Source organism: Triturus cristatus, chromosome 8, assembly GCF_964204655.1.
Source record: "Triturus cristatus chromosome 8, aTriCri1.1, whole genome shotgun sequence".
Lineage (NCBI taxonomy): Eukaryota > Metazoa > Chordata > Amphibia > Caudata > Salamandridae > Triturus > Triturus cristatus.
The window spans coordinates 997,434,783-997,460,797 of NC_140591.1; the positions used below are offsets into that span (position 1 = coordinate 997,434,783).

A 26,015-nucleotide genomic window follows, 5' to 3' on the forward strand; every position below is an offset into this window, starting at 1 on the left:
ATGCGATTGTTAATTCTTAATTTTTTATTTTTTATTTTTTTTCCCGTGCGCGTACGGTAAGCTTACCGTACGCGCACTCCGCGATTTTTTAAAAAAATTATTAAATGTATTTTTCGTACTTTTGGGTCCTTCTTGGACCCCCTGACAAACACTAGGGGGTCTGCAACTCTCTTCGTTGCCCCCTTTTCACGTTCCCCACCTTTGTTTGTCAGTGCGAGAGACCGAAAATGGCAGCCGACACTTCCTGATTTCGACCGATTCGAATGTTTACAGTCATGTAACCACCAATCAGAATTGAGCTTGCGCACGGCACGGCACCGTACGCATACGGTAAGCTTACGGTAAGCGCACGGAGCGCGCTTACAGATATATATATTGATTTAAATGCTATTTTCTCAGGACCTACTGAACAGATTTACACCAGACCTACAAAAGGCACATCCTTGACCTGAGGACTACCTCTCTGCCAAATTTCAAGTAATTCTGTTCAGCCGTTCAGGCTGTAGCTCGGACTAAAGGTCCTATGGGAAAATGCATGGGGAAAACGTGTTTTGGGACCCCCCTTTTTTCTCAGCCCCCGCTTGACGAATCCCCCCGAGACTTTCAGGGTAGGAGCGGAGCGTAGCGCCCCATTAGTTTTGAAAATTTCGCGAGGATTCGTCGACCGGCGCCAAAGTTATTCCAAATAGAATGTTGCGGATTTCCTATGGAAACCCGGTCCTAATTATAACTATCTACTGGCGACCGCCAGTAGATAATATATATATATATATATATATATACATATTAACCAAAGTTGCACCAGCAAGAACAAAGCCGCACTCCAACTGCAGGTAAGGAAACATCCTTTATTTTGACATAGCAGTCAGCTTCTCATTCCGTTTTTATGTCCCCAGGCTTTACGCGTTTCAAGGATTCTATCCTCTTCGTCAGAAGCCTTAGATTCAAATCGGAATGTTCTGTGCATATCCCATGTTACCTTGCGCGCTTTTCACTTTGAAATAGTGGCCTCCGGTGTGCCCTTGATATTCATTCTTACTGTTGCACGCTGGTAATTGTGGTCCTTTTGCCGCACTTTTACCACCCTCCAGTGGGCCCGATTCAAAGCAATTTTTATGAGGACCAATAACAACCCACATTGGGCTCACGAATAAGACTCTGGCTGATAAAATTGAAACGTCCTGCAGCGCCATCGTATGAGGAAAGAATTCCCCCACATGGCCCCTTGTGCTGTTGCAGTGGGGGGTGCGTCGCTTTCACGGCCTGGAGCCCGCCGTGTCACAGATTAACCAATTATATATCAAACCCGGGCCAATCCTTAAAATTGCGAAAAGACCAACGACCCCCACACAGCACGCCTGCTTAACCCCTTCGCTGCTGCGGACATTCCGCTGCAGCGCTGGGGGGGGCAGGGGGGCAGCGCGGTGGGCCTGTGCTCATGACGGAGCCGCTCCGTCATGAGCCACAGTTGAGCTGTGCTCATGACGGAACGGTTCCGTCATGACTCCGCCCATTTGCGTTGTCCCCCCGCACAGGCGGGGAAACAGCGCCGCGCAGGCGGAGCGGCCGACAACGGGAGTGTCATGACGGAACCGTTCCGTCATGAGCACACGCCAACCGTGGCTCATGACGGAACGGTTCCGTCATGAGCAGGGAAGGGGTTAAACAAATATTTATTAATATATATAATTCCAAATAAGCTTTCAATTTGTTTTATACCCTCCTTCCATTACTAACTAAAAGTATTTTATTCATTTTATGGCAGTTTTAATCATATTATTACTTTTATGATTTATAGTACATGTACAATGCATTGTTTTTATTCTTCGGTGGGAGGGAGGTGTAAAAACTAATAATACAATTGAATGGAACCATCCTCGTCACCATTGCTCACCGTAAGAATTACTTGGTCTACTTACTCGGCTCTTCTACATCTCTCGTCCCTGGTATCTGCTGATACTTTCCACACCTGGTAGAGTACCACTGTCTTTCACATTTACTACACATCCCTTTTATTGCTGAATAGACACCAGAAGTCGCTAGGTGCTTGTCACTGCTACAGTAGTATGACAAAAGTTTTTGGGTCCCGATCAATTCCCCTTTGTGTGGGCCTTCCCTTTCTTTACATTCCATTTGCTCCCAATATTGATCACACATTTGATTTCTGTGGTACCCACCTCTGATTCTCTTAAACGAAGCGAGTACTATTTGTCTTTCACCTCTGCATGGCAAGGAAATTGCACACCTTGCAGTCAAAGATGATCTGCGCTGTATCTTAGATTACGGGGACAAAGCTGCCTTAATCTTATTGGCCATAAATTTGACTTTTGACACTGCACGGTGACATTCTTTGCCTGTTTCAACACTGTATTTATGCTGAAGCTCTGCCTATCTTAACTTGGTCTTGTCTGACAAATGCCAAGCAGCTTATCTCCCCTTTTCAAACTTCATTTTGACTCCCTTCTTGTGTGGTCCCTCAGAGGTCATATTTTAGCGCATCTCTTTCTTAATTTGTACGTTGTTCCTCTGGTTTCTCTATTCATCTCCTTTGGCTTCCGTTTAATATCATCCACTGATGGCTGCATGTTTGCAGTAACTACTTGTATGATCTCTAATTTGCTCAAAGTAAACAATAAGAAGACTGACTTAATAAATAAAGTGATCTGGCCAGAATCACAGGATGTTGAGCGTCCCTGCCAAGCCTCGAACCCTGTTCCCCAGCTTCGAGGTTGACCCTCTAGCCATTAGGCCACATCCTCTCCCCATTAGTTATGCTCTAGCACTCTTGAGTGCTGTAGCTAGTTATAATGCATGCGATGCTGGTGAAATGATTTATCATTGGTTGCCATATATTGCTTGGAACTTTTGCATTATTGAGGTGTGCCATATATTACCTTTCCCATTGCTAGCACTATCCATAATTTAGTATACCATCTCAATATTGATTTGGGATTCTGTCGTTTTCCAATTGGAGGCTTTCAAAGTTGTTGTCCTCAGTAAGACAATGGCTCATAAATGTTCACTGCTCCTTAGACATATGTATTCCTGTTTTGCCTTGTAGGCCTAGCAAGATCACATCTGCGTAAACTGTATTGGAAAGCTCACCATTTGTTTAATTTTGCTAAGAACCACTTTACAGAAGTGTCTGTTTTGTTCTTGACCACCAAATATGCAGAGCTGGTACCTCAAAATTCCCACATCTCCAACTCTCTCCCTTGACACCAGGATCTAGTTGTACATTCATTTATCAGTTTATTCCCTGTATGTAACATATTGATGATGCCAAAGATAGCTACTGATCGCTTGTCCCACTCCTTATTATCTGTTCTTTCCCATGTTCTCTGGATTTTCCATTTGAATCTTTTATTCTTCCTTTAGTCATCTGTACATATTGGATAATATCCGCTTAGTGCCTGAGCATTTTTTAATAAATGCCTCAAAGTCAGTAAAATATCTTGTTGTTATAGGTTTTATATCGATAGCGATGCCCAGTGCCTTACCTATTACAAAATAATGGGGTAACCTGATAATCGCCACAGGACCTGGGTACAGTACAGACAGAGCAGCTTCCTCGGGAGGTGCGGCTCCCGTTTTCTTGAAGATTTAGGCATTACGGAGAAATTGCTATCTCCTCAGCATTGCTTTATGACAAATGGATTTAATTTGGCTCATGATGTTTAATGCTTCATCTACCCGGTTTTAAATACCGGTGAGGTCTTCACAAGGTTTTGTTCCTCAACAGCTTTGTTCACCTCTCTCCTGGGGACTATCTACCGATTGGAGATAGGTTCCTCTACTTTACCAGGATTCACTCGATTGTACTCCTATGATGCCCATAGGGCACAAGGACTAGGTTGCTCCCCTCTGTCCTGAAGAAGACTCGCAAGCGGAGGTCTTAAGTAACCCTCTAAGCACTAGTCGGGTCGAAACGTCGACGCCCCCCACCCACACAGAGCCTGTACCGCGTTCTCATCCCCACCATCTGATGTTGCATCCATGCACCTATGAAACAATATGCTGTAAATAATGCTTTGTGGACAGGCCACACTGTACTGGTCTGTGTAACCAGTTTTTTGTTGAAATAATGAACAGCTCTTGAATTCTGAACTCATTGACTTTCACTCTTTTCATTCCCGAACACGAGCACACCCTTTCCCCCTTTCTTGAGCAACCTTCATTTTGTATTAATGTGGTAACATGTGTACCAATGGTTTGAGTGATTTTCCCCCCCCCCCCCCCCTTTTCTCCTTCCTAGGGTATGAAGTTACGTTGTAATTGTATTAATTACTGGTGATTGTCCGTTCTGGCAACACACATATGATAAATTGTCTTTTGTTCTCTGAAGTCAATCAGTGCCTTACCTAAGCATTGGTTAATGTGTCCTTTTCCGTGAGGGAAAACTCTAAATTGTTTCAATGATTTTTGCTTAAAAACACATATATAAGTGATGCAGTATGGTATGCTATTGAGGGGCCAGGACAAAGTGGATACAACACGAGGACTCCCTTCATATCCATCCTCATTTACACCAATTTATCATAACCCCCATTTTAACCCAGCCATACAGGGACAGGTCTTTCGCATATGGAGGGAATGTGACCAATGTATATTATAAGATTTATTTCACAAGAGTGCATTTGTAACCTTGGAATGGTTCTGTATCTCTTTTGGCACCTGGGCGTCCTTCTGTTTCTGTTAATTTTGTTTACAAAAGTCAGGGTGGTCTGTGGAATTAGTGTCTGTGTTTCATAATAGTTCATATTGGATAGTTCCCAGCCAAGGTTGAGCCGACTATTAGACTGTTGAGAGGTTAATATTGGATATTGGCTGGATAAATCCATTAATGGATCAGAGTATTGTATTCCGTGTTTGGACTTGTGTGCTGAATGACTGCTCTGTGTTTGTTCTGCTGTTCTGCAGTGTTCGCTGTTATTTCCAGTGGCAGTTCAGTTTTGAGGCATCGTGGGCACGTTGTATGGCTTTGATGCAATCTTGATTATGCAGTGTAGGCTGGTGAGAGGGCATGGCTGTGCTGTTGAGTTGACAAACCTGAGCTATCTTTGTGGCTTTAGTGCCACAGGGTGTTTCTAGTGTGTTTTTGTTCGGATAAATTAATTATGCAGCATGAATATATCTGGATAGGTTGCACTGTTGAATTCTTTTGCAAGTTTTGAGGTAGCGTCATTGTCTGGTCTATGCTGTATGTATGCACTCTAATGTGTTCGGTTGGGGGTACTGTAAATGTTATGGTTTGTAAGAACTGTGTCAGGGGCTACTTAACTCAGATCAATGACGATCATCTCGCAAGATGCTCACCCAGGCGGCAAGCAACCCAAGGAGCAGGCTGGCGCTTGGCGAAAGAGAATAAGAGCAGGTAGAAGGTAGGCACAAAGCAGAAGAGGGTGGGGCTAAGAAAGATACAGAGACTCTGCGGAGGAGACCGCAGAAAGGATCGGAAAGAAGAACAAGCATTGGCAAAGCCAATAGGTCTCGCCTATATAAGAGCTATCGGCTTCGGCAATTTGGTTTTGCCATGTTGTACACCAATGTGGGTGATGTTCAACATAGCTAAAAGTTAGGGGAATGTCCTAGAGTGGGTAGGGTAGTGTTGTAGACTAGATTTGTTGGAGTAGGGGAGGTAGAGTATCGTAGATGGGACTAGAGTTCAGTGGTAGAGAGTGTCATAGAGTGCAGAGTCAGAGTGCAGTGGGGTGGAGTGAATTGAAATGGAGTAGAATGGGGTGGATAGGATTGGGGTAGAGTGCTTTACATTTAGTGGAGGTAGGTGGATTGGATGGGGTGGATTGAAATGGGGTGAGGTGGATTGGATTGGTTTGGATTGGGGTGGTTTGGGTTAGAGTAGGGTGGTTTGGAGTGGGGTGAATTAAAGTGGACTGGAGGGGGTGGGTTGGACTGGAGTTGGGGGGGATTGTTTTGCAATGGGGTGGATTGAATTGGGGTAGAGTGGGTGGATTGGAGTAGAGTGCAGTGGATTGGACTGCAGTGGGGTGGGGTGGACTGGATGGGGTATATTAGATTGGGGTGGAATGGAGTGGGGTGGATTGGAGTGGAATGTATTGGGGTGGGGTGTACTGGATTGCATTGAGGTGGGTTGGATTGTGGTGAGGTACATGTGCTTTGGCTGGATTGGAGCAGAGTGGATTGTATTGGAGCGGGAGGGATTGTATTGGAGCGGGAGGGATTGTATTGGAGCGGGATGGATTGTATTGGAGCGGGATGGATTGTATTGGAGCGGGATGGATTGTATTGGAGCGGGATGGATTGTATTGGAGCGGGAAGGATTGTATTGGAGCGGGATGGATTGTATTGGAGCGGGATGGATTGTATTGGAGCGGGATGGATTGTATTGGAGCGGGATGGATTGTATTGGAGCGGGATGGATTGTATTGGAGCGGGATGGATTGTATTGGAGCGGGAAGGATTGTATTGGAGCGGGATGGATTGTATTGGAGCGGGATGGATTGTATTGGAGCAGGCAGATTGGAGCAGGGCAGATTGCTTTGGATTGGAGCGGGGCAGATTGCTTTGGATTGGAGCGGGGCAGATTGCGTTGGATTGGAGCGGGGCAGATTGCGTTGGATTGGAGCGGGGCAGATTGCGTTGGATTGGAGCAGGGCAGATTGTGGTGGACTGGAGTGGTTTGGATTGGAGTGGGGTGGATTGTATTGGTTTGGGGTGGATTTGTGTGAGGTGGGGTGGATTGGAGAAGGGCGTATTGGGGTGTACTGCACGGTTATGTTTTAAAGCATCATTTCAGAAATTACACTTAAGAAAGAAACAATGTCGCTTTGCAATAACCTAATCCTCACCTTTTGAGAACAGCGCCCACAATCAAAAACTAAAGAGAAAATGATTGTGTTAAAACGTTATTTCAGAAATTACACATAAGAAACAACGTTGCTTTGCAATAACCTAATCCTCATCTTTTGAGAACGGCGCCCATGATCAAAAATCAAAGCATACATGAGTGCAAAGTGAGAAAGAAGACTTGCCAAAGTAAAAGGAAGTTAACTATAGAAAATAAATCTTTGCAGTTTTATTTGTCCTGCTGGGCAGGTTTTTGCCAGACCCACGCCTTCTGTTTGCAGGGCACTAAAAGTTAAAAAGAACAAAATAGTACCTCAATCATAGGATCAGCGGACGGTGTATTCCACTGTGCCTGAAAATGTATGCGTCATGGGTGTTCCCTGGGTATTTTGCCACTAGTTATCTGTGATTACATTATGCGCATCACATACCACTTAGATATTGAGAGAGTGTGTATTTTTCCTATTCCGAAACAGAAATTCTATATGGGCTGGAGAACAAATAGGAACATCTGTTCCATCTACACTCTCTTAAGACCTGGGGGAATTTAGCAACCCTGTAAACATTTAATTATGAATTTTTTTCTGCATTCCTGGGTAAGTATTTTTACCTGTTGATGTTTGCGAGCGTGGCATCCAGGAACGCCTGCAAAAACATTACAGCGCACTTTGTGACTCCCCAACAGCAACCGCACCCTGGTAGCTGCCCGAGGCCCAAGGTGCAGCGAGCACAACACCTGCACATGAGTGGGAATGGAGCTGCTGCGCAGGATACTGCTTTCAAGATTTGTTTTTAGTAATTCAATCTAATATCACTGCACTACTTAGCATGTATTTTTCAAGGATTTCCTCCTCTGTCTGTTAGAAAATGGTAAGCCTGGTTCTAAAAATCCTCTCCCGTTTCCTCCTCCTCACAATCACATAGAGCGCAGCCATTGTGAAAACTCCTGATGCATTCTGGGCCAGCTTTTATAGTTTGCACACAGTTACGACCTGAAAGGATTCAGTGCAAAATTGCATGTGTAAACAGCCATTTTTGCAACTAGTCACTAATTACGACTTCCTCTGACATAGTGTTTGTAAATCGCTAATACTAATTCTGTATTTGCGATTCGCAGATATCGTGCGCAAAAAATAGTTATTCGCAAATCGGTTGCATTGTTATTTTTGGTTAGTGAATGGCGTTGTATATGCCAAAACTCAACTTTTTCGGTTGCTGTTCTATTTGCGAGTGATTTGTGAGTTTCAAATTGTTCGTTCACCTGGGCCTAAATCCACTAAAAGCTTCTGTGCAAAGTGCATCTTCAGAAAAGTGCATCTTCAGAATTGTATACATTGTTCAATGTATTTGATATCAATTGTATGTGTGTGTGTGTATGTACTAAATGAGTACAGACCTGCCAACCTAAAAAAAAATCAATGTGAGAAGGGGCGTGGCTATGAAGGGGTGGGGTATTGTGCCTAGAGATACCTGAGAAGCACTGTGCCCGCCACAAATCGGGCCAGGCCCACTCGCCACCAAAAAAAAGAAAGGGTGGCTGAGGCTATCACGATGTCCTGGGGTGTTTTCACACCCCTTAATGGGCATTTGCTGCTTATAGCCTCCAAAAAAGAGCTGAAAAGCCACTCTATGCAGTGCTTTCCAGCTGTCTTTCCTGCCACTGCGTGATTGTTGGCTCCTGAACGGGTGACCGTTGGAAGGCAGCTAAAATCGTGTGACACGCGGTGGCACCGTGTGAGTTGGCAGGTCCGTGAGTACCATCCAGTTGAGATTAAATATACGCAGGGCCACTGGAATTATGCGATTGTGGAACTGTGGCATTTTTTGCATCATTATAGATTTGCCGCGTTTGCCACATAAACCATCATCTGCTTCATAATCTGCTGATTTCTACATAAAAAAAGCTGTTTGTAGCTCAAACAGTTTTAAAGTTACTAAAAACGCAGCAACACATGTTGTGCCGTGGGAGGCTCTGCAAATGTTGACTGGTTTTCTTTCAGTTGCTTATTGCTATATTTGGGTGTTAAACTGGTACTAATGAGGTACAACCAATACCAGTCAGTGTCAAACGTAAAGAGGAGAAAATAATGAACTAATACTATCACAAAATGTGCCTCATTATGCCGCATAATTTGCCTTTTCTTGATGCACAGTTTACGCAACCATGCCACATAATTTGCCCTTCCTCTGTCGCATAATTCAAATGCCCTGAATATAAGGGATAAAGTTGCCTGAAATGCACGCTTCGAAGGCTGGCTTTCAGTGTACAGTTTAGCGCAAAACAAAACAACGACGCCAACAACTACACAATACAGCCCTCCGGCGTCATGCGGGCCAGTGGGACAAGTGGTAAGGGTGAAACACTTCATGTGACCATTAGCACGGGTTTCACTAGTCCACGTGTAGTCAGGTTGCTGATAATGCCCTATGTTTCGTGATTTGAGATATTTTATTTCTCTGTTAGCACTGTTTTGCGTGTTTCACAAGAGGCCAGGTTGCTAGTGACGTCATATTTCACTATTTGGATGTTTATTTAAATGCTGGGACATATTTCACAATTTTACAAGTGATCATCGAGATTGTAGTACCCTAAATATTTCATTTTGGGGTGTTTGGCTTCACTGTTGTATTGCTGTTTATATCGTTTTGGTATTTAGGTACTGATGACACTAATTTCACTAGTTCACAAGAGTCCAGGGTGCTGATGATGCCCTTTGTATTTCAGGTACTGGGGTTTAATTTCACCATTGTGTTATATTGTATTCTATTAGGATTTATATATTGTTAGCACTGGTATCACTAGTTCACAAGTGGCTAGACTGCTGGTGATATCCTGGATATTTCGTGCTTTGTGTTTTTGAATTTCTCTGTTTAGATTTGTTTCACTAGTTAACAAGGGGACAGAATGATAGTGATGCCTTCTATATATCAGGATTTGGGTATTTTATTTTACTGGTGTTGGCACTAGTTCACAAGAGTCCAGGGACCAGATGATGCCTTTCGTATTTTAGGTGCTGTGGTTTTATCCCACTATTGTTTTTATTGTATTCTATTAGGAATTATGTATTGTTAGCACTGGTTTCACTAGCTCACAAAGGCCTAGAGTGCTGGTGATATCCTGCATATTCCATGATTTTGTAGTTTCTTTTTCTAAGACGTGTTCCATGAGTTCACAGGAGGACAGGCTGCTAGCGAAGCCTTGCATAGATCAGGATTTGGATATTTGATTTCACTTTTGAAATGTATTGGCATTTTTAAACTGTCAGCACCAATTTTACTAGTTCACAATAGGCCAGGGTGCTGTTGATGCATTTTATATTTCAGGTACTAGGGGTTAATTTCATTATTGCGTTGAATGACATTCCATTAGAGTTTATATATTGTTAGCAGTGGTTTTACAAGTGACTAGAGTGGCTGTGATATTCTTAATAGTTCATGCTTTGGGTATTTTCTTTCACGACTAAGACTTTGTTCACTCGTTCACAAGAGGCTAGACTACTACTGGTGCCTTCTATGCATCAGAATTTGGGTATTTTATGTCACCCCTGTATTGGTATTTAGATACTGTGAGCATTAATTTCACTAGTTTACAAGAGGCCAAGTTGCTGATGGTGCATTTTATATTTCAACTATTGGTGGATATTTTAGTATTGTGCTGTATTGTATTCTGTTAGGGTTTATATATAGTTAGCACTGGTTTCACTTGTTCACGAGTAGCTAGAGTCCTGGTGATATTCAAAATAGTTCATGCTTTGGGTATTTTATTTCTCTGTTAAGACTTTTTTTCATTAGTTCACAAGAGGCTAGATTGCTACTGATGACGTCTATGCATCAGGATTTGGGTATTTTACGTTACCCTTGTATTGGTATTTAGATACTGTGAGCACTAATTTCACGAGTTCGTAAGAGGCCAAGTTGCTGATTATGAGGTTTGTCTCTCCGAACAGGCCCCGTCCTTTTCGGATTCGGGGGCGTATTTTTGCGATACTTTTCTATGGGCGTGTTTTTCTCTCCTCCAGCCAATGGCAAGAGGAGAGAAAAAGAAAAACACGCCCCCGAATCGGAAAACGCCGCTGCGTTTCTCCGAGGCATTTCTGCTTTGCCTCGGAGAAAGGCGGCGGCGCTGGGACTGATTTCTTTAGGTGGTCGGCAATCGTCTTGTCCCGTGGCTGCACAAATCGGCCACCACGCTGGCCAAAAAATAGCTTAATCACTCTCAAATCTGAGACCTATTGCATTTGCACCCACACACAGAGCCACCTACACACACACTGATTAAGCTATTGACATTGTAAATAACTGCCGTTTCTTTACATGTTTTAAAAACAAAAACAAAAATAATGTCATGAGCAATAGCTCTAACTTTAACAATGCCGAGACCGTTGCATTGTAAATGCTTGTTTTCGCCTGCCCCAGATATTTAGACCCAAGGCACGCCAGGGTGACGGAGGACCCACTGAGCTAACAAATTACAGCTTGCCTGCGAGGGCGCACTTGCTGTTATCAAAAACAAAAAAGCAGGTTTAAGACGCTTCCTTCTATGTGCCAAAGTGCTGGACATGTGCATAAGATGCGAGTTATTGACTCCAGTTTATACCCACATAAGCGGCAGCTTAATATTTTCAGCTAACTCTTCCAAGAAGGGATTGTGTCTTTCATCTCTAACTGCCTGAATCGAAACTGCATAAACTGAAGTTTTAGTCTCAGTGAGAAATGGTTGTTAAGTAGATTTGGGTGTCTTCAGTTGTTGGTATGAGGATATAACCGTCCAAGCATGATGTTTGGGAGCTAGTGAGTTCTGATCTTGCAGGTGTGACAAGCAGTCCTTAGTTTGAGCTGGTGGTTTTCGGTGCACAGCACTGGCACTTAATTGTCAAAACTGCACTTACGACCGTCTGTCACATAGTGGCGCTGCTCATCTAATTTAGAGCTGACCAGAGTGACATTTGTTTATGAATTAAATGTACATAAAAATTTCTATTACCTGCCGGCCTAGACACTCCTTTTAGCTTTGGGGACGTGAAATAATCTGAACTGTCGCACTTGCAGGCCGGAAAGATAGTTTCCTATTGTTTTGGTACCGTCTTTGGCAGCAATGACCGTGGCACTGGGTGGTGCAAGCTGCAGTGGTCTCCTGGTCAGTGCCATGGCACTTATTATATTACAAATTAAGCACTGGACAAGACTTTGGATGAGGAGCTTCTTAGTCGTGTGAAGGATGTTCTTTCTATGGGAAGGGCCCAGTCTTCCTTCAGACCTAAAGCTGTCACCTATGACTCCAGGTATGCTCCCCAGTAATTGTTCAAATTTCTGCTCATCTGAAGGTCGATTTCAAGCTAGCACAAGTTGTTAAAGGAGCCTTTTTTGGATGCACGTAGAGTCCAGCATAACTTTATAAATGTGTTCATGGATTGTGGTCCCTGGGTCATTAACTCAAATTCCAGCCATACTTGAGCATGTGAAGCTGACCTCTGGCCCTTCTGTTTGTGGCTTTGGGTTTTTGGCTTGTAGTTTGGGCAGCCTATTTGGCTGATTTGAGTGACTTGACGAATGTGTTCCCTTCTATACCAAAGACTAGCATTTAAAAAAAAAAACATTGGTGAGCTAGTCCAACCACAAAGTTTTTCTGTTGTTTAAACCAGAAGAAAACGTGCATTGACATAGCCAAAAGGCTGGCAGCCAATGTCCGACCTGTTGACTTTGCAAATGCTCTTTTCAATACCAGATAACATCCCTACCAACTTCGACCGACCAAAGAATGGGGTGTTTTAAGTTTTAAACCTAAGGAGTTGGTCTCTACTGAGTAATTACACTTTTTGTTCTCTGGCTGAGCAACATTTTGCAGAGTTCTCCCGCGTTTTACAATTTTGTCACAGTTCAGACATTGTCTACGAACCCCTTTTTTTATATATATATATGAGTCCAGGATTCAGTGGTCGTCCCTCTAATTCTGCCAAGACAACATTAGGAACAAATATTACATACCCCGTACCCAGCAACCAATTAATTCCCAGCAACTCTGGGAGCAGGTGAACTCCTTAGTTTCTAAGGTCTTCACAATAAAGCACATTAGTTGAGTCCTTAAAATGATACCCAAGTAACATCGTGTGATTCATAGAGTTCTTCCCACACGTTTCATGTCATTTCGAGTCATGTTTCATGTAATTTCCTTTCCTCCTGGTGAGAACCTCATGATCAGTTGTCTAATACTTAACAAATGCATATTCACTAGCTAACAGAAGGCTTCTGGAAAGTTACAGGATCTGCTTTGGAAGAGAAAAGCAACTTGGGCAAGACAACAGTTTAATGCAAAAAACAGGCCTTTTAATCCTACCGTGTAAAATCAACGTTAATATGGCATCAGTGGTCCGGCTAACATAAGGTAGCACAATATGTTACTTGATTTGTGTGTTTGCAATGCTTTAGTATGGTTACCTACAACAAAATTGTATTTATTATGTGTTATATTCAGCATAAAATGTTGCGCTTTCCAGTTGAAATGCGTTTTGTTTCCAAATGAGGAAATGTGCTTTCATTGGTTTCCATTAAGGTTTACAGTTTTGGCACCCTTGTGCACACTCATTGTAAAAATCATGTATTTATGTTCTCTTGCCACATTACCTCACATTACTTTATATAATACAGTAAAAATGACCTTTTTTAATTTTCACCATTGCAGGGGCAGAATGCGGAATAAATGCCGAAGTAGAAAAACACCTTGAAATGGGCAAAAAGTTGTTGGCAGCTGGACAGTTGGCTGATGCCATTTCACACTTCCATTCTGCTATAGGTCTGTATATCAAAAGCTAAATGTGTTAATCTATTTTTATTAGATCATAGCCCCCGTCAGGAAGGTGACTTCTGTGCTTAAGATAGTTTCTATGTAAGAAACATTACTCATTTAATCAAAATGGCGCTGCATCCGGTTTAGTTTTGGTGAGTTGTCACAGGAGGTACTTTCGTTTCCCCCCCTCACACGGCTTTACTGGAGGGCTATTTTGTAGAACATAAAAAAAGTCAGCAATCTCATTTACTCCAATTCCTTTTAGTACCCACTGGTGCACTAACTATTTCAATCAAATGACCTATAAATGTGCCCAGTGTGAGGCCCTTACAATTAAAAATCCCAGATACATTTTGAGATTGATTTAAATGGATTATGGAAAAGGGGCTTTGAGATTGATTTAAGTGGATTATGGAAAAGGGGCTTGGCTTGTATTTGTGATTCTTGTAGCAGCATGGTATGATTAGGTTGCTCCATTATATTCATGTAATAGTGAATGAATGCAGTGGAGTCTCAGGTGTTGGGGCTGATGAGGTGACTATATTTACTGTGCTGGAATTATGTTAATTAATAACCACACCAAGCTTATGAAAAGCAACTTCGCTTTTTGGTCTTCAGTCTTGCTGAGAGAGGTCTCGTTAATAGTATTAAAGCCGTATGTTCCAAGCATGTGGAAAGGTATGAAAATGTCCCCATACATAAATAAACCATGGCAAAGCCAATTGATTTTTTTTTTTTTTCTTACTAAATTGTGGAACGTGTTTGGAAACAGTTGTCACATTTGTATGTGCTGCACTCAGCTGCACTAGAAAGAAAATTCATAAGGAAGAAACATCATGGACTACAACAGTATTCACTTTGAGATGTAGGGGCCATTTGCTGGGCAGGCCGCATTAGCAGACTAAAGCATCAACCTCAAAGATTATTATGAAATGGAGTTCGAAGATGACCCTGCAGTTGTAAGTGATGAATTCAAAATTCATACCCACCCAAATATTGCTTTTTAGCTAATGCAACCCAAATGCTGGCCCTCTGACAAAATTAAGAAAGCGTGTGTATGAGCAGGCCTTCGATTTGTGAACAAATATAGCCGTAAATCGAAAATATCATGTCAGCCAGGTCAAACCTAATGAACAGCAATTAGTAAATAGTACCGAGTCTTTATTAGAACCCAAGACTTCAAACAGCAAGCACTTCCTAAACTAAATAAATTACCAATTAAAAGATCATCATCTCAACAAAGTAAAATTATTTAAAGAGCGCGCGCTACTAATTATAAGCTACAAGTCACGCCGCACCTGAATTAGAACACCAGGTTTTCTTAAATCCACCGTCCCCAAGCCTTAATTGGAACACAAATGGGACAATATAACTGTCCTCAAAATGTCATGGACAGCCCAATAGTAAAGTTGTAAAAACACCTGAAAGCACACATCTGATGGGAGACTGACCCAAAGCTCCCTTTTTTGTTATTTATTTCTTCATTTGTACTTTTTTTTTAAAGAATTGATAACGCGAGGACATCTACACAGGTAAAGCTGCCTCTTGCTAGACCTAAGGAGAAGCACTAAAAAGTCAGTAGATCCGTGTCTTTTTTATTTTTTTTGTTGTGCAAAGTGTTTGGCAGTAGTTGGGTGACTTTGTGGTTGTTGCCTCCACCTGCCATACAAATAAAATCCCACAATGAAGCAATATCTTGCTGCTACAACATTTTGGGACCTGGTCGCAGGACTGCTGTGATGAACAGATTGCATTGATTTCCTTAAAGAGGACTGTTGAGAAAAGGAGTTAGAAGGTGCTGTTTGCACTGTGAGTGATAATCGCTACAAGCATACACAGCAAAATGTGTAGTAGATAATTTTGACAAGGGCCACCATTTCAATTACATCTGTACAAAAAAGCATGTGAGTGAACTTGTCTTTGATTTAAACACAATGAGCTCCAAATCAAACACTTGAATGTGCAAGAATGATTAGTGAATAATAATGTGTCTTTGTGAAAGGCGAAGCCATACAAACCGCCGCACTTCTCAAACGAAAACAGCAAATAAATGTTGCTGTGTCAGCAAAGTAAATACATTAAAAAACAAACAATGGTTCTGCCAAACAAAGGACTGCTTGATGTCCCATCACTGAAACGTATGTGAAAACAAATAGAACAGTGTGCAGTATACAAAATGCAATAGCCTTGGTGGCTAGCCTAGCCAATCGAAACCACGATAAACCATGAAAAATACATGCATGCCAGTGGATGAGCCAAAAGTCACCACTTTCTGTACTTGTACTTTTTTTGACGAATTGACGACATGATGTCTTTCAGACGACTAAAGGTGTCTAATTAGAACTAAATAGCATTAATAAAGGCAGTAGACCTGTCTATTTTGTAAGTGAATGATTTTTTTTCCATTGGTTGGCAAGTGTTTATATTTTTTGTGTGGATGGATGACTGTGCATACAATAATAAGTCAACCATTGGATAAGTGAGGGCTTAGATGGAGGAATAATTGACCAAGTGCATGCATACACATGGGGTAAGGGAGTTCATCTATATATGGATGAATAGTGCTATAAATGGGTGTGCCTGGATTATTATTGGGTAAATTGGTTACTGTATGATTATACGATGAGTGACTGGGTGGGTGGATGAATGCAGATAGGTTACAACAATCCTATAGGCTGAGTCTTCCGCCAGCAGTTGTGATAGTGTTCTGCAAATAGTATTAAATACCAGTGTTCTGCCAGTGTATTAATTACACCAGGCCTGGCGTACGAGAGTAGGATCTGCACTTATGTTGCCCCCACTTTTTTTCTGATGTTAACACTGGTTTCTGGCTATAGTCTGGCTGGGTCCCTGCTAATCAGGGCCCCAGTCTTTCTGTTCTCTCTAAACAGCTTGGAGTGCATATTAGATGCACTAGTAATTGGATACTGTGGTACCTTATGAGCCCCTATTATATGGTACCTTAGGTACCAAGGGCATAGGTACTTTGCAGGCCGACCAGGGGCTGAAGCATGTATTATGCCACCCCTGGGAAGCAGACTAAATCTGACACCACAGGCCTGCTACTGCAGCCTGGGTGAGGTAGTGTTAGCACTCCTCACTGAGGTATAGGTCCCCTATATCTCCCCTTACACACACATATAAGCCGATCAGTCACCCCTAAGGCAGGCCCTATCAATCCTGAGGGCAGGGTGCTTGTTTTACATGTGAAGGGATGCCTCTGCATGAGCAGGGCCCCTCTGCAGCTGGCAGAGTCTATTCTCTGTGGCTGTTTGTGGATGCGGTTAAACCATATACTCTTAAGTGCATTATAACCTACCGGTAAATGCTAACTTTGGAATGACTGCATCAAAACATGTCGTGTTTGGTGTCAAACAACTTGGAATCTGAGAGAGCCCTGGAATCTCAAAATGGATGCCACCAGCACAGACACTGGGCTGCCCTCCTGCTGCTGACCAAAACTCGCAGTGGAGGAGGCCCAACAATAGGCATCCTGTCACAGGGGGGTGTGACCACCTTTCAGACAGGATTTAGTGTATTGGGGCTGGGTGGGTGTACTCCTAGAGTGCTTTGAAGTCCTGCACTGGGGGAGCAGTAGGCTCCTCTGTGCATATGCCAGCTCAAACCGGTTCAGGGGCCACCTGCCCCTACTCTGGCGCAAAGCTGGACAAAGGGAAGTGGGTGTAACCACCCACTCCCCTGACCCTCCCATAGGAGGGGTCATAGAGCTAGTCCCTCTATATAGCTCTATATAGGGAAAGGCGTATTGAAGAATGAGTGGGTGTATAAGTGTCTGAATGGAGGATTTAGTAGGTGCGTGACTGACTATAAGTGAGTGGTTAAACGTATCTTACTGAATGCATGGGTTAGTGACTAAACTGTGTGGATGTCTGTATCCGTCTGTCTGTTGTGTGTAAGCAGCTGCATGGGTTTGGGAATAGCTACATGAGTATCTATATGGGTTATTGATTGGTTGTGTGAGTATCTGTACGGATGCCTGAGTGTTTGTGTGGGTGGGGTGTGTTTGACTCTGCATAGATATGTGAGTGGGTGATTCACCGGGTGCATGGTTTCAAGAGTGCATCTGTGATGGACTGTATGGGTGGGTGAGTGTGTGTATAGGTGTGTTGGTGAGTGAATGTATATCTCAGGGGTACAAGTGTGAGTAAATACATATGTGAAAGGCAGTATATATGTGTGTTGGAGTATATAACTGGCTATAATGAGTGTGTGTGATTGTGAGAGTCGCTGTATGGATGAGTGTGTGCTTGTATCAGTGATTGTATAAGAGCGTAAGAATGTGCTAGTATTTGTATGAGTAATTGAGCTGGTGTGTGTATAATTGTATAGGTGAGTAAATGGCAGTGATAAATTATTTGCATGACTGACTAGGTGTGTGAGTACCTCTATGGATGAGTGGCGGTTGTGAGTGTCTATATAGGTGTATGAGTGCATATGATAGTCCTGTACTGAGTGACCATAAGTATGAGTGACTGTACGGGTGAGTGAGTGGATGTGTGTATAAACCTAAAAATCAGTGAGTGGGTATGTAGTTATTAGTGATGGAGTGTCTATGGTTTTGAGAATGGCAGTCTGTAATTTAGAGTGGGTGTATCAAAGGCTATCTTAGAGTTTGAGAAGATGCATCTAATTATCACATGGATGATGTCATCAGTCCTGAGGGTCCCTGGGGTCCAACTAGCCCACCAGGTACCTCCAGTAAGCGCCACAGAGCTGCGTTGCAGAGAGGTGTAAAAAGGGGCATTACCTGGAAGACCTCTCTGCAACGCAGCGCAGTGGCGCTTACTGGAAGCACCTGGTGGGCTAGTTGGCCCCAGGGGCCCTCAGGATTGAAAGGGAATTAATTCCCCAACTTTAAATGCGCCACAGCGTGTTTGCATACATGTCACCTCTGGCCCCGCCCCCCTCCCTTCACCACTGTGCAAACGTGGCGTGATTTAAGTTGGGGGCTAAAGTCCCCTTGAATCCTGAGGGTCCCTGGGGGCCCACTAGGTACCTCCAGTAAGCGCCACAGAGCTGTGTTGCAGAGAGGTGTAAAAAAGGGGCATGGCCTGGACAACCTCTCTGCAACGCAGCAGCACTTACTGGAGGTACCTGGTGGGCTAGTTGGCCCCTAGGGGCCCTTAGGATTGAAGGGGAATTAATTCCCCAACTTAAAACGCGCCACAGTGTGTGTTTGCACACATGTCACCTCAGGCCCGCCCCCTCCCTTCACCACTGTGCAAACACACCCTGTGGCGCGTTTTAAGTTGGGGGCTAAAGTCCCCTTGAATCCTGAGGGTCCCTGGGGTCCAACTAGCCCACGAGTTACCTCCAGTAAGCGCCACAGAGCTGTGTTGCAGAGAGGTGTAAAAAGGGGCATGGCCTGGACCACCTCTCTGCAAAGCAGGCCTGTGGCGCTTACTAGAGATACCTGGTGGCCTAGTTGGCCCCCAGGGACCCCCAGTATTGAAGGGGAAATAATTCCCCAACTTAAAACGCGCCACAGGGCGTGTTTGCAGAGTGTTGGTGGGAGGGGGCGGGGCCTCGGCGATGCCGGTCTTTTAAAAAATATATATATTTATTTTTTATTTTTAAGAAGGGGAGCTGTGTGGCCCCCCTTCCTTTTCTATTTTATGGGCCCTGGGGAGGCCTGACCCCTATTTTTTTTATTTTATTGGAAGGGGGCCGCTTGGCCCCCCTCCCGAGGCTATATTTTATCCCCCGGGGACTCCATCCCCCGGGGCATGGGCAGTGGTTTTTTTTTTTTTTTATAATATATTTGAAGGGGGGCTGCGTGGCCCCCCTCCTCAGGCCATTTATGGCCCCGGGGACCCCATCCCCTGGGCCCGGCCACTGCGTGTTTTTAAAAAAAAAAATTATTATGGGGAGAGGGGCTGTGTGGCCCCCCTCCCGGGCCAATCCTTGCCCCGGAGACCCCATCCCCCGGGGCCTGGCCATCCTTTTTGTTTTTTTCAGGGGGGGGGGGCCGTGTGGCCCCCCTCCCCTTTTTTCCATCAAGCCTTTATTTAACACAGACAACAAACTGGACTGAATCAAAGGCAAAGGAGCCTTCGAAACAGACCACTTTTCAGTTCATTGTGTGGCTGTAATGTGCTATAGCTCATGGACCAGACCTATTGCCTTTTCCCATGGTCGGTGGTTGCTTTTTCGCTATGGCCTATTTACTGATCAGGACAAACAAAAAATGAAGGAGGCACAGAAAGGATCATGCAGGGAGGTCCCTAACCATCACCGATAGGTTGTCTAAGCAAACAAGCATTGGCAAAGGCTTTTAGTCGCGCCTATTGATTGCAGGGTAGGAGGCGCCATCGTGGGAGGGAGGACATGTGGGAGAGCAACACCCTGAATGGCAACAGCGGGTCTGGCAGGGCGGGAGGCACTAGGTAGGGAAGGCGGGAGAGAGAGCGAGCGAGGCAACAACATGGACAGGAAGAAGAGGGCAAGCAACAACACAGAGCGGGTTCTGACAAGCAACAGCTGGGACAGCAGCTGAAGCCAAGCAATACCGCAGACCAAGGAAGGAGGTCTGGAGGAAACGACTAACAACAGAAACAGTGGTTGGAGGCAAGCAACAACCTGGACGTAGGGAGGTGCAAAGCCAAAAAGATGGAACACGAGAGGGCACGCAACAACACGGAATGGGTGGCAGAATTAAAGGAAGAACATGAGGGAACCAGATTTCAAGTGCATACACTCTCATCGAGTGATGGCATGGAAGACGGGACGGCCTGTCTCCTCTTGGCGGTGAGTGTAGGAACCCGGTGATCTGAATACTTCAGACATTGTAACTAGCAGCAGGGACAGCTGGTAAGCCAGCCAGAAGCGCCAGCAACGCAGGGGCATCGGCAGCATCTTAACGAGGGAGGCCCGGCTTACGAGGCAAAGCGAGGGGCGTGGCCAGTGCATTTCAGAGCTGCGGTTTATGATTTACAATCTGATTAATATGCAGCTGCAGCCTGCCAAATGGAGAGGGTCCTTGCCTATCTGCATGGTACAAGCACCGCAAAATGATCCCTTAAAGTGAAAGTGGGCGCAGTTTGGCGCTTTGAGGGATTGTGAGGCCAGGGCTACTGCTTATACGAGGCAGGAATGGGACTTTAGGAGAGACGCGTTGGTCTTTCGAAACACGAGTTTTACGTGAAAATCCCATCCCAAAATATTGCCCAGGTCAATATCCACGTGGAAATCCACTAGTCAATTAACACTCGGCGCAAAAAGGCCAGGCGTTCAAGTAGTGATGACATGAAAGACGGGAGTTGTATGCGCGCGACGCGGCTGTCAAAGTGATCACGGGCTAGAAGGGTGCCCGCGAGCGATGCTCTTAATGAGCCATGACGGAAGCGCGCACCCGCGCGTGTAACAGCAAGCTGGTGGCCGGCTGCCTCTGGGTAGCACTTTCAAAACCCGCTTACTAAATGTCTTGCTTGAGACCGCGCATGCACTGGCTCAGGCGAGACCTAAAAAGGTCTCTTTCTGAACCAAGGGCTACCTTTTTGCCAAATTTGGTGTAATTCCGTTCAGCAGTTCGAGCTGTAGTCGTGTCTAAAGTTTCCTCTGAGAAATAACATGGAGAAAACACGTTTTGGGACTCCCTTTTTTCCTCGGCCCCCGCTTGCCGAATCACCCCGAAAGTTTCAAGACAGGAGCTGACCAGAGTAGGCCATAAGTTTTGAAAATTTCACGAAGATTCGTCAACCGGCGCCAAAGTTATTGGGAAAACAAAAAACGAGTTTCCTATGGAAAATAGGTCCTAACTATAACTACCTACTGGCAACCGCCTTCGCGTTTCAAGGGACTGCCAGCACCACGCACATTTTACTTCAATAAAGCCCTTGCTTTTAACTCCGGAGTGTGCCGTGCTTTTTCCTATCCTGGAGGAGGTGTTGGTTTTGTGTGTCGTCAGCAAGCAGGTCGCTGACTAACTGCACACCCTCTCGGTCTGGTGCACCGTGTTAAGACCAGCAAACCTTTTGGAACACTTGCATGAACTGCAAAAACACGGAGCCCCCCCAGCGGCTTGGACTGCCATTATGGTGTGATATGCTGCATTGGGGAGAGAGGAGGTGATCTTATTCGCCTGATTAAGGAGTTGGGTGAGAGGCTTTTGGTCGTCCTGCTGGGCACTTGAGCTGGATTGTGGCCCTTATCCAGCAATCTAGGACATCACTTGATGTGAGGAGTGTCTTTGTCACTGTACGGACACCCCTTAGGACTACATCTACCAGCATGCTCCTGCCTGGCAGGCTGAAAGCGCGAGTGGTCAGCATACCACCCATCGGAGGAGGAGCGTGAAAACACCATAAAGGGAGCGTTTTTTTACTCACTGCACCTCGTTTGACCATCAGAGCGCGGAGCCCCGGGGACAGTCACTGATGAGAGCCTTTTGAAGGCTTGAAACGCCTCTGCCTTAGCATTTCAAGGGACTGCCAGAACCACGCGCATTCCACTTCAATAAAGCCCTTGCTTTTAACTCCGGAGTGTGCTGTGCTTTTTCCTATCTTGGAGGAGGCGTTGGATGGATAGAAATATATATATATATATATATATATATATATATTCACTGAAAAAAAACAGAGGTTTCACACATGTTATAGTTAGCTGGACATTTCACTCGTACAAAACCATTGAAATTTCCCCGTTATAGTTAGTTCAGCTAACTATAACTCGCGCACCCGCAATCCACTGCTGATGACGTCACATATTACATCACTCATGACATGGTCAGTGACATCACTCATGACATCACTGATGACGTCATCCATTGGGTATGTGTTTCTGGACAATTTTAATATGTTTAATATATATAGAGAAAGGCCTGTTGAAGAATGAGTGGGTGTACAAGTGTGTAAATGGATGATTTTGTGTGGTGCGTAACTGACTCTATAAGTGAGTCATTAGATGTATCTTACTGCAGACTAGTGCCTAAACTGTGTAAATGTTTGTATGTGTCTGTATGTTGCTGTATAAGTGGCGGCATGGTTTTGTAAATACCTATATAAGTGTGTATATGAGTTATTGATTGCTTGTCTCAGTATCTGTATGGGTTGCTGAGTGTTTGTGTGGGTAGGGTGTGTGTGACTCTATGCATAGATGTGTGAGTGGGTGATTGACTGTATGGTTGAGTGAGTGTATGTGTGGGTGTGTTAGGGATTGAATGCATATCTCAGTGGTACATTTGTGACTAACTACATATGTAAAAGGCAGAATATATGCGTGTAAGACTATATAAGTGGGTAAATGTGATAGTGTGTGATTGTGAGAGTGACTGTATGGATGAGTGTGTGCTTGTATCAATGATTCTATAAGAGTGTAAGAATGTGATACTATTTTTATGAGTAAGTGAACTTGAGTGTGTATAACCGCATAGGTGAGTAAATGGGAGTGTGATTATTTGCATGACTGAGTAGGTGTAAGAGTAGCTCTATGGATACTTGTTAGTGTGTGAGTGTCTATATAAGTGTATAAATGCATATGATAGTTTAGTATGGAGTGACTGTAAGTATGATTGACTGTACAGGTGAGTGAGTGGAGGTGTATGAAGACCCAAGAGTTAATAAGTGGGTATGTAGTTATTGGTATTGCAGTATGTATGGTTTTGAGAATGGAACTCTTACATTTTGAGTCGGTGTATCAAAGGTTATATTAGGGTGTGAGAAGATGTGGTAATTTATCACATGGATGATGTTATCAGTGATGTCATCAGTGATGTCATTTGAGATGTCATGAGTGTTGTCACTGACCATGTCATGAGTGATGTAATATGTGACGTCATCAGCAGTGGATTGTGGGCGCGCGAGTTATAGTTAGCTGAACTAACTATAACGGGGAAATTTCAATGGTTTTGTACGAGTGAAATGTCCAGCTAACTATAACATGTGTGAAACCTCTGTTTTTTTCAGTGATTTTGCAATGTTTTTAAAAAATTTTTTTTTTTTTTTTTTTGGGGAGATTTTTTTTTTTTTAAATATGCTACCTATGTATATAATCATTGATTTACTGTATCCTGCAATATAGAATGGTTCACCTTTTTTAAATAAATGTTTAGATATAGTTGAATAACATAGTTAATATCTTCTACAAACCTTTAATTTTTTTTTTTTTTTTTTTTTTGTATAGGATTTTTTACCGTGCGCGTACGGTAAGCTTACGGTACGGTGCGCGTACGTAATATCTATGCTCCGTGTGCGCATGCGTACGCAATTTACATACGCATCCGTACTTCGTCTGCGACGCGTATGCGCTTGCTTCCTACGCGCATGCGCGCACGTTACGCGGAACCGCCATACGTGCCTGCTGCGCGCGCCTCTAATGCGCATGCGCACGCGTGCGCGCGTCTTACGTACGCACATGCGTACTTTTACCGTGCGCGTACGGTAAACGTACGGAGCGCGCACGGTAGGTCATGTGATCCAGAAACTACACTTTTCATTGGTTTAAACTTGTTTCATTTCCAGAAACTTCCAACACCACACCCATTCCCCTCATTACTGCTTGTGATTCCCTAGGAGAAGGAGCTGAATTGTCTTTGGGATACAATGGCAGAGCAGCAGTCCTGTTCCGGGAGTGAGCAGGACAGCATTATTAGACAGAGAAAGAGGAAACAGAAGAATTCTTTTGTCTGGCAATATTTCACATTTCCAGAGGGGCAGAAAAAAGTCAATGCTCCATTAGTCACCTGCAGACTTTGTGGGCGTGTCTTATCTAGAGGAAATCCAAAGAAGAAGTATTCTTTTGGAATTTTCTCTATGTTTAGACACATTAGGGATGTACATCCCAAGACTTACTGAAGCAACCCCTCCAGTAAGTCAGCCGAGCACATCCGCAGAAGCTCAGCCGAGTACATCTTCGGCAGCTCAGCCAAGCACTTCCTCTGCGGTGGGAGCGTCACCCTCTTCTGCTCCTCTGGACATTTACCCTCGGTTTCAAAGAGTACATATAAGGTGCAATTATTGCTATTGGGGAGACTAGTATTCCTCTAATAGACAATAAGATTGAGCAGCACAAGTGCGGTACCTTTTAATATTGCCATTCTTTCTTTCCTCTGTCCCTGTATTAACACAAGGGCTCTTTTAAGAGCCACCCTACCTCACAATTTTTTAAAATTTATTTTATCACTTTTTAAAATAAAATATATATATATATATATATTTATTTCACCCTTCAATGTACTTGAGGGACCACAAGGGAAATGAGAAAAGCAGAGTGAGGAGAAGTGGAAAAAAGGGAGTATGAAAGGAGATGTGTGATAAATACAGATATTTCAAACTTACCTGACCAACAAAATAACTTAATTATCAATAACTGTTTTTTTTTAATTGCTAGAAAAAAGTATTAATTTTCCAAAATTTTCTTTCTCAATCTGTAAAAAAAGAAAAAAAGTATTAATATTTAACAATACATTTTAGAATACAGTACACATATTTTCTTATTTAAAAAAACAAATTTTTGCCCTTTTTTTGCTGTTTTCAGAATATATTGAATTTCACTGTAAATCGTGAAACCAATTGCATTCATCACTTAACAGCGGGCAAAAAAATTAGCTATCTGAAAGATTGTTTAAAAAAAAGCCCTGAATCTCTTCTCAGTAAAACATACCTTTATAGAAATGTAACATATTTAATAAAAACATCATCTAAAAACAACAAATATTTGCAATAAATATCGTCTGTAAATCTTGTTGCTTAAGCACATACACCAAAATAATATCTGTCAAAGAAGTCCACAAGAGAAATTTTTACCTTTCCATGAGGCCAAATGGTAATTTTTAAATTCTTTTTTGATGAAATATCCAATGGTAATCCAATAAAATCGCAAAAATGATTTGTTCAGATGTTGCAAATTGTATCTAAAATTTTGGTTTCAGAAAAATTAAATAGGAATTTGGTAATTCTGCAGGCAAACGTTGCTTGAAAATCAATTGAGAATCATTACACAGTGTCCAGCCTTTTTCACATTTAAGATAAACTGTGTAATGACCAGAAGTTATCGAAGGTCCATCATGGAAAATTATTGCAACTGCAACAAAAGTTTTTCCAGATATTGATAATTGATGTCCTGTAAACTTCTTTATTAAAGTGTCCAATTTTGAACCATCAGCTCTACAACGTTGCATCATTAAAATTACACACTGTCCATATTTCTTTAAAAATAACGTTGAAAACATGATTTACATTTAGAACATTCCATGCTGTGATTGGCATCTTTAACTAATTTACTAAAAGTCACTGATTGACTCTCTGGTAATGTTAAATATATGAACCTTTCTGAATCAACATTAGAGCTGCATGTGTTGAAACAGTTTTCACAACTATGTTCCCATTTATAAGAGACCAAACATATTTTCTATTTCTACCCCTCTTCTTCCAGTACCATAAGGATA

The 26,015-nt window shown here is 43.3% G+C and overlaps 1 protein-coding gene across 2 annotated transcripts in view; it reads left to right on the forward strand.

Moving 5' to 3' along the window:
- Positions 1–26,015, forward strand: part of DNAJC3 (DnaJ heat shock protein family (Hsp40) member C3) — a 251,902-nt gene that overhangs the window by 11,448 nt on the left and 214,439 nt on the right. For both annotated transcript variants that reach the window (XM_085622545.1, XM_085622544.1), the window contains exon 2: positions 13,508–13,618. In XM_085622545.1, coding sequence (XP_085478671.1) covers positions 13,552–13,618 — 67 coding nt within the window. In that variant the 5' untranslated portion in view covers positions 13,508–13,551. The remainder of the gene's footprint in view (positions 1–13,507; positions 13,619–26,015) is intronic.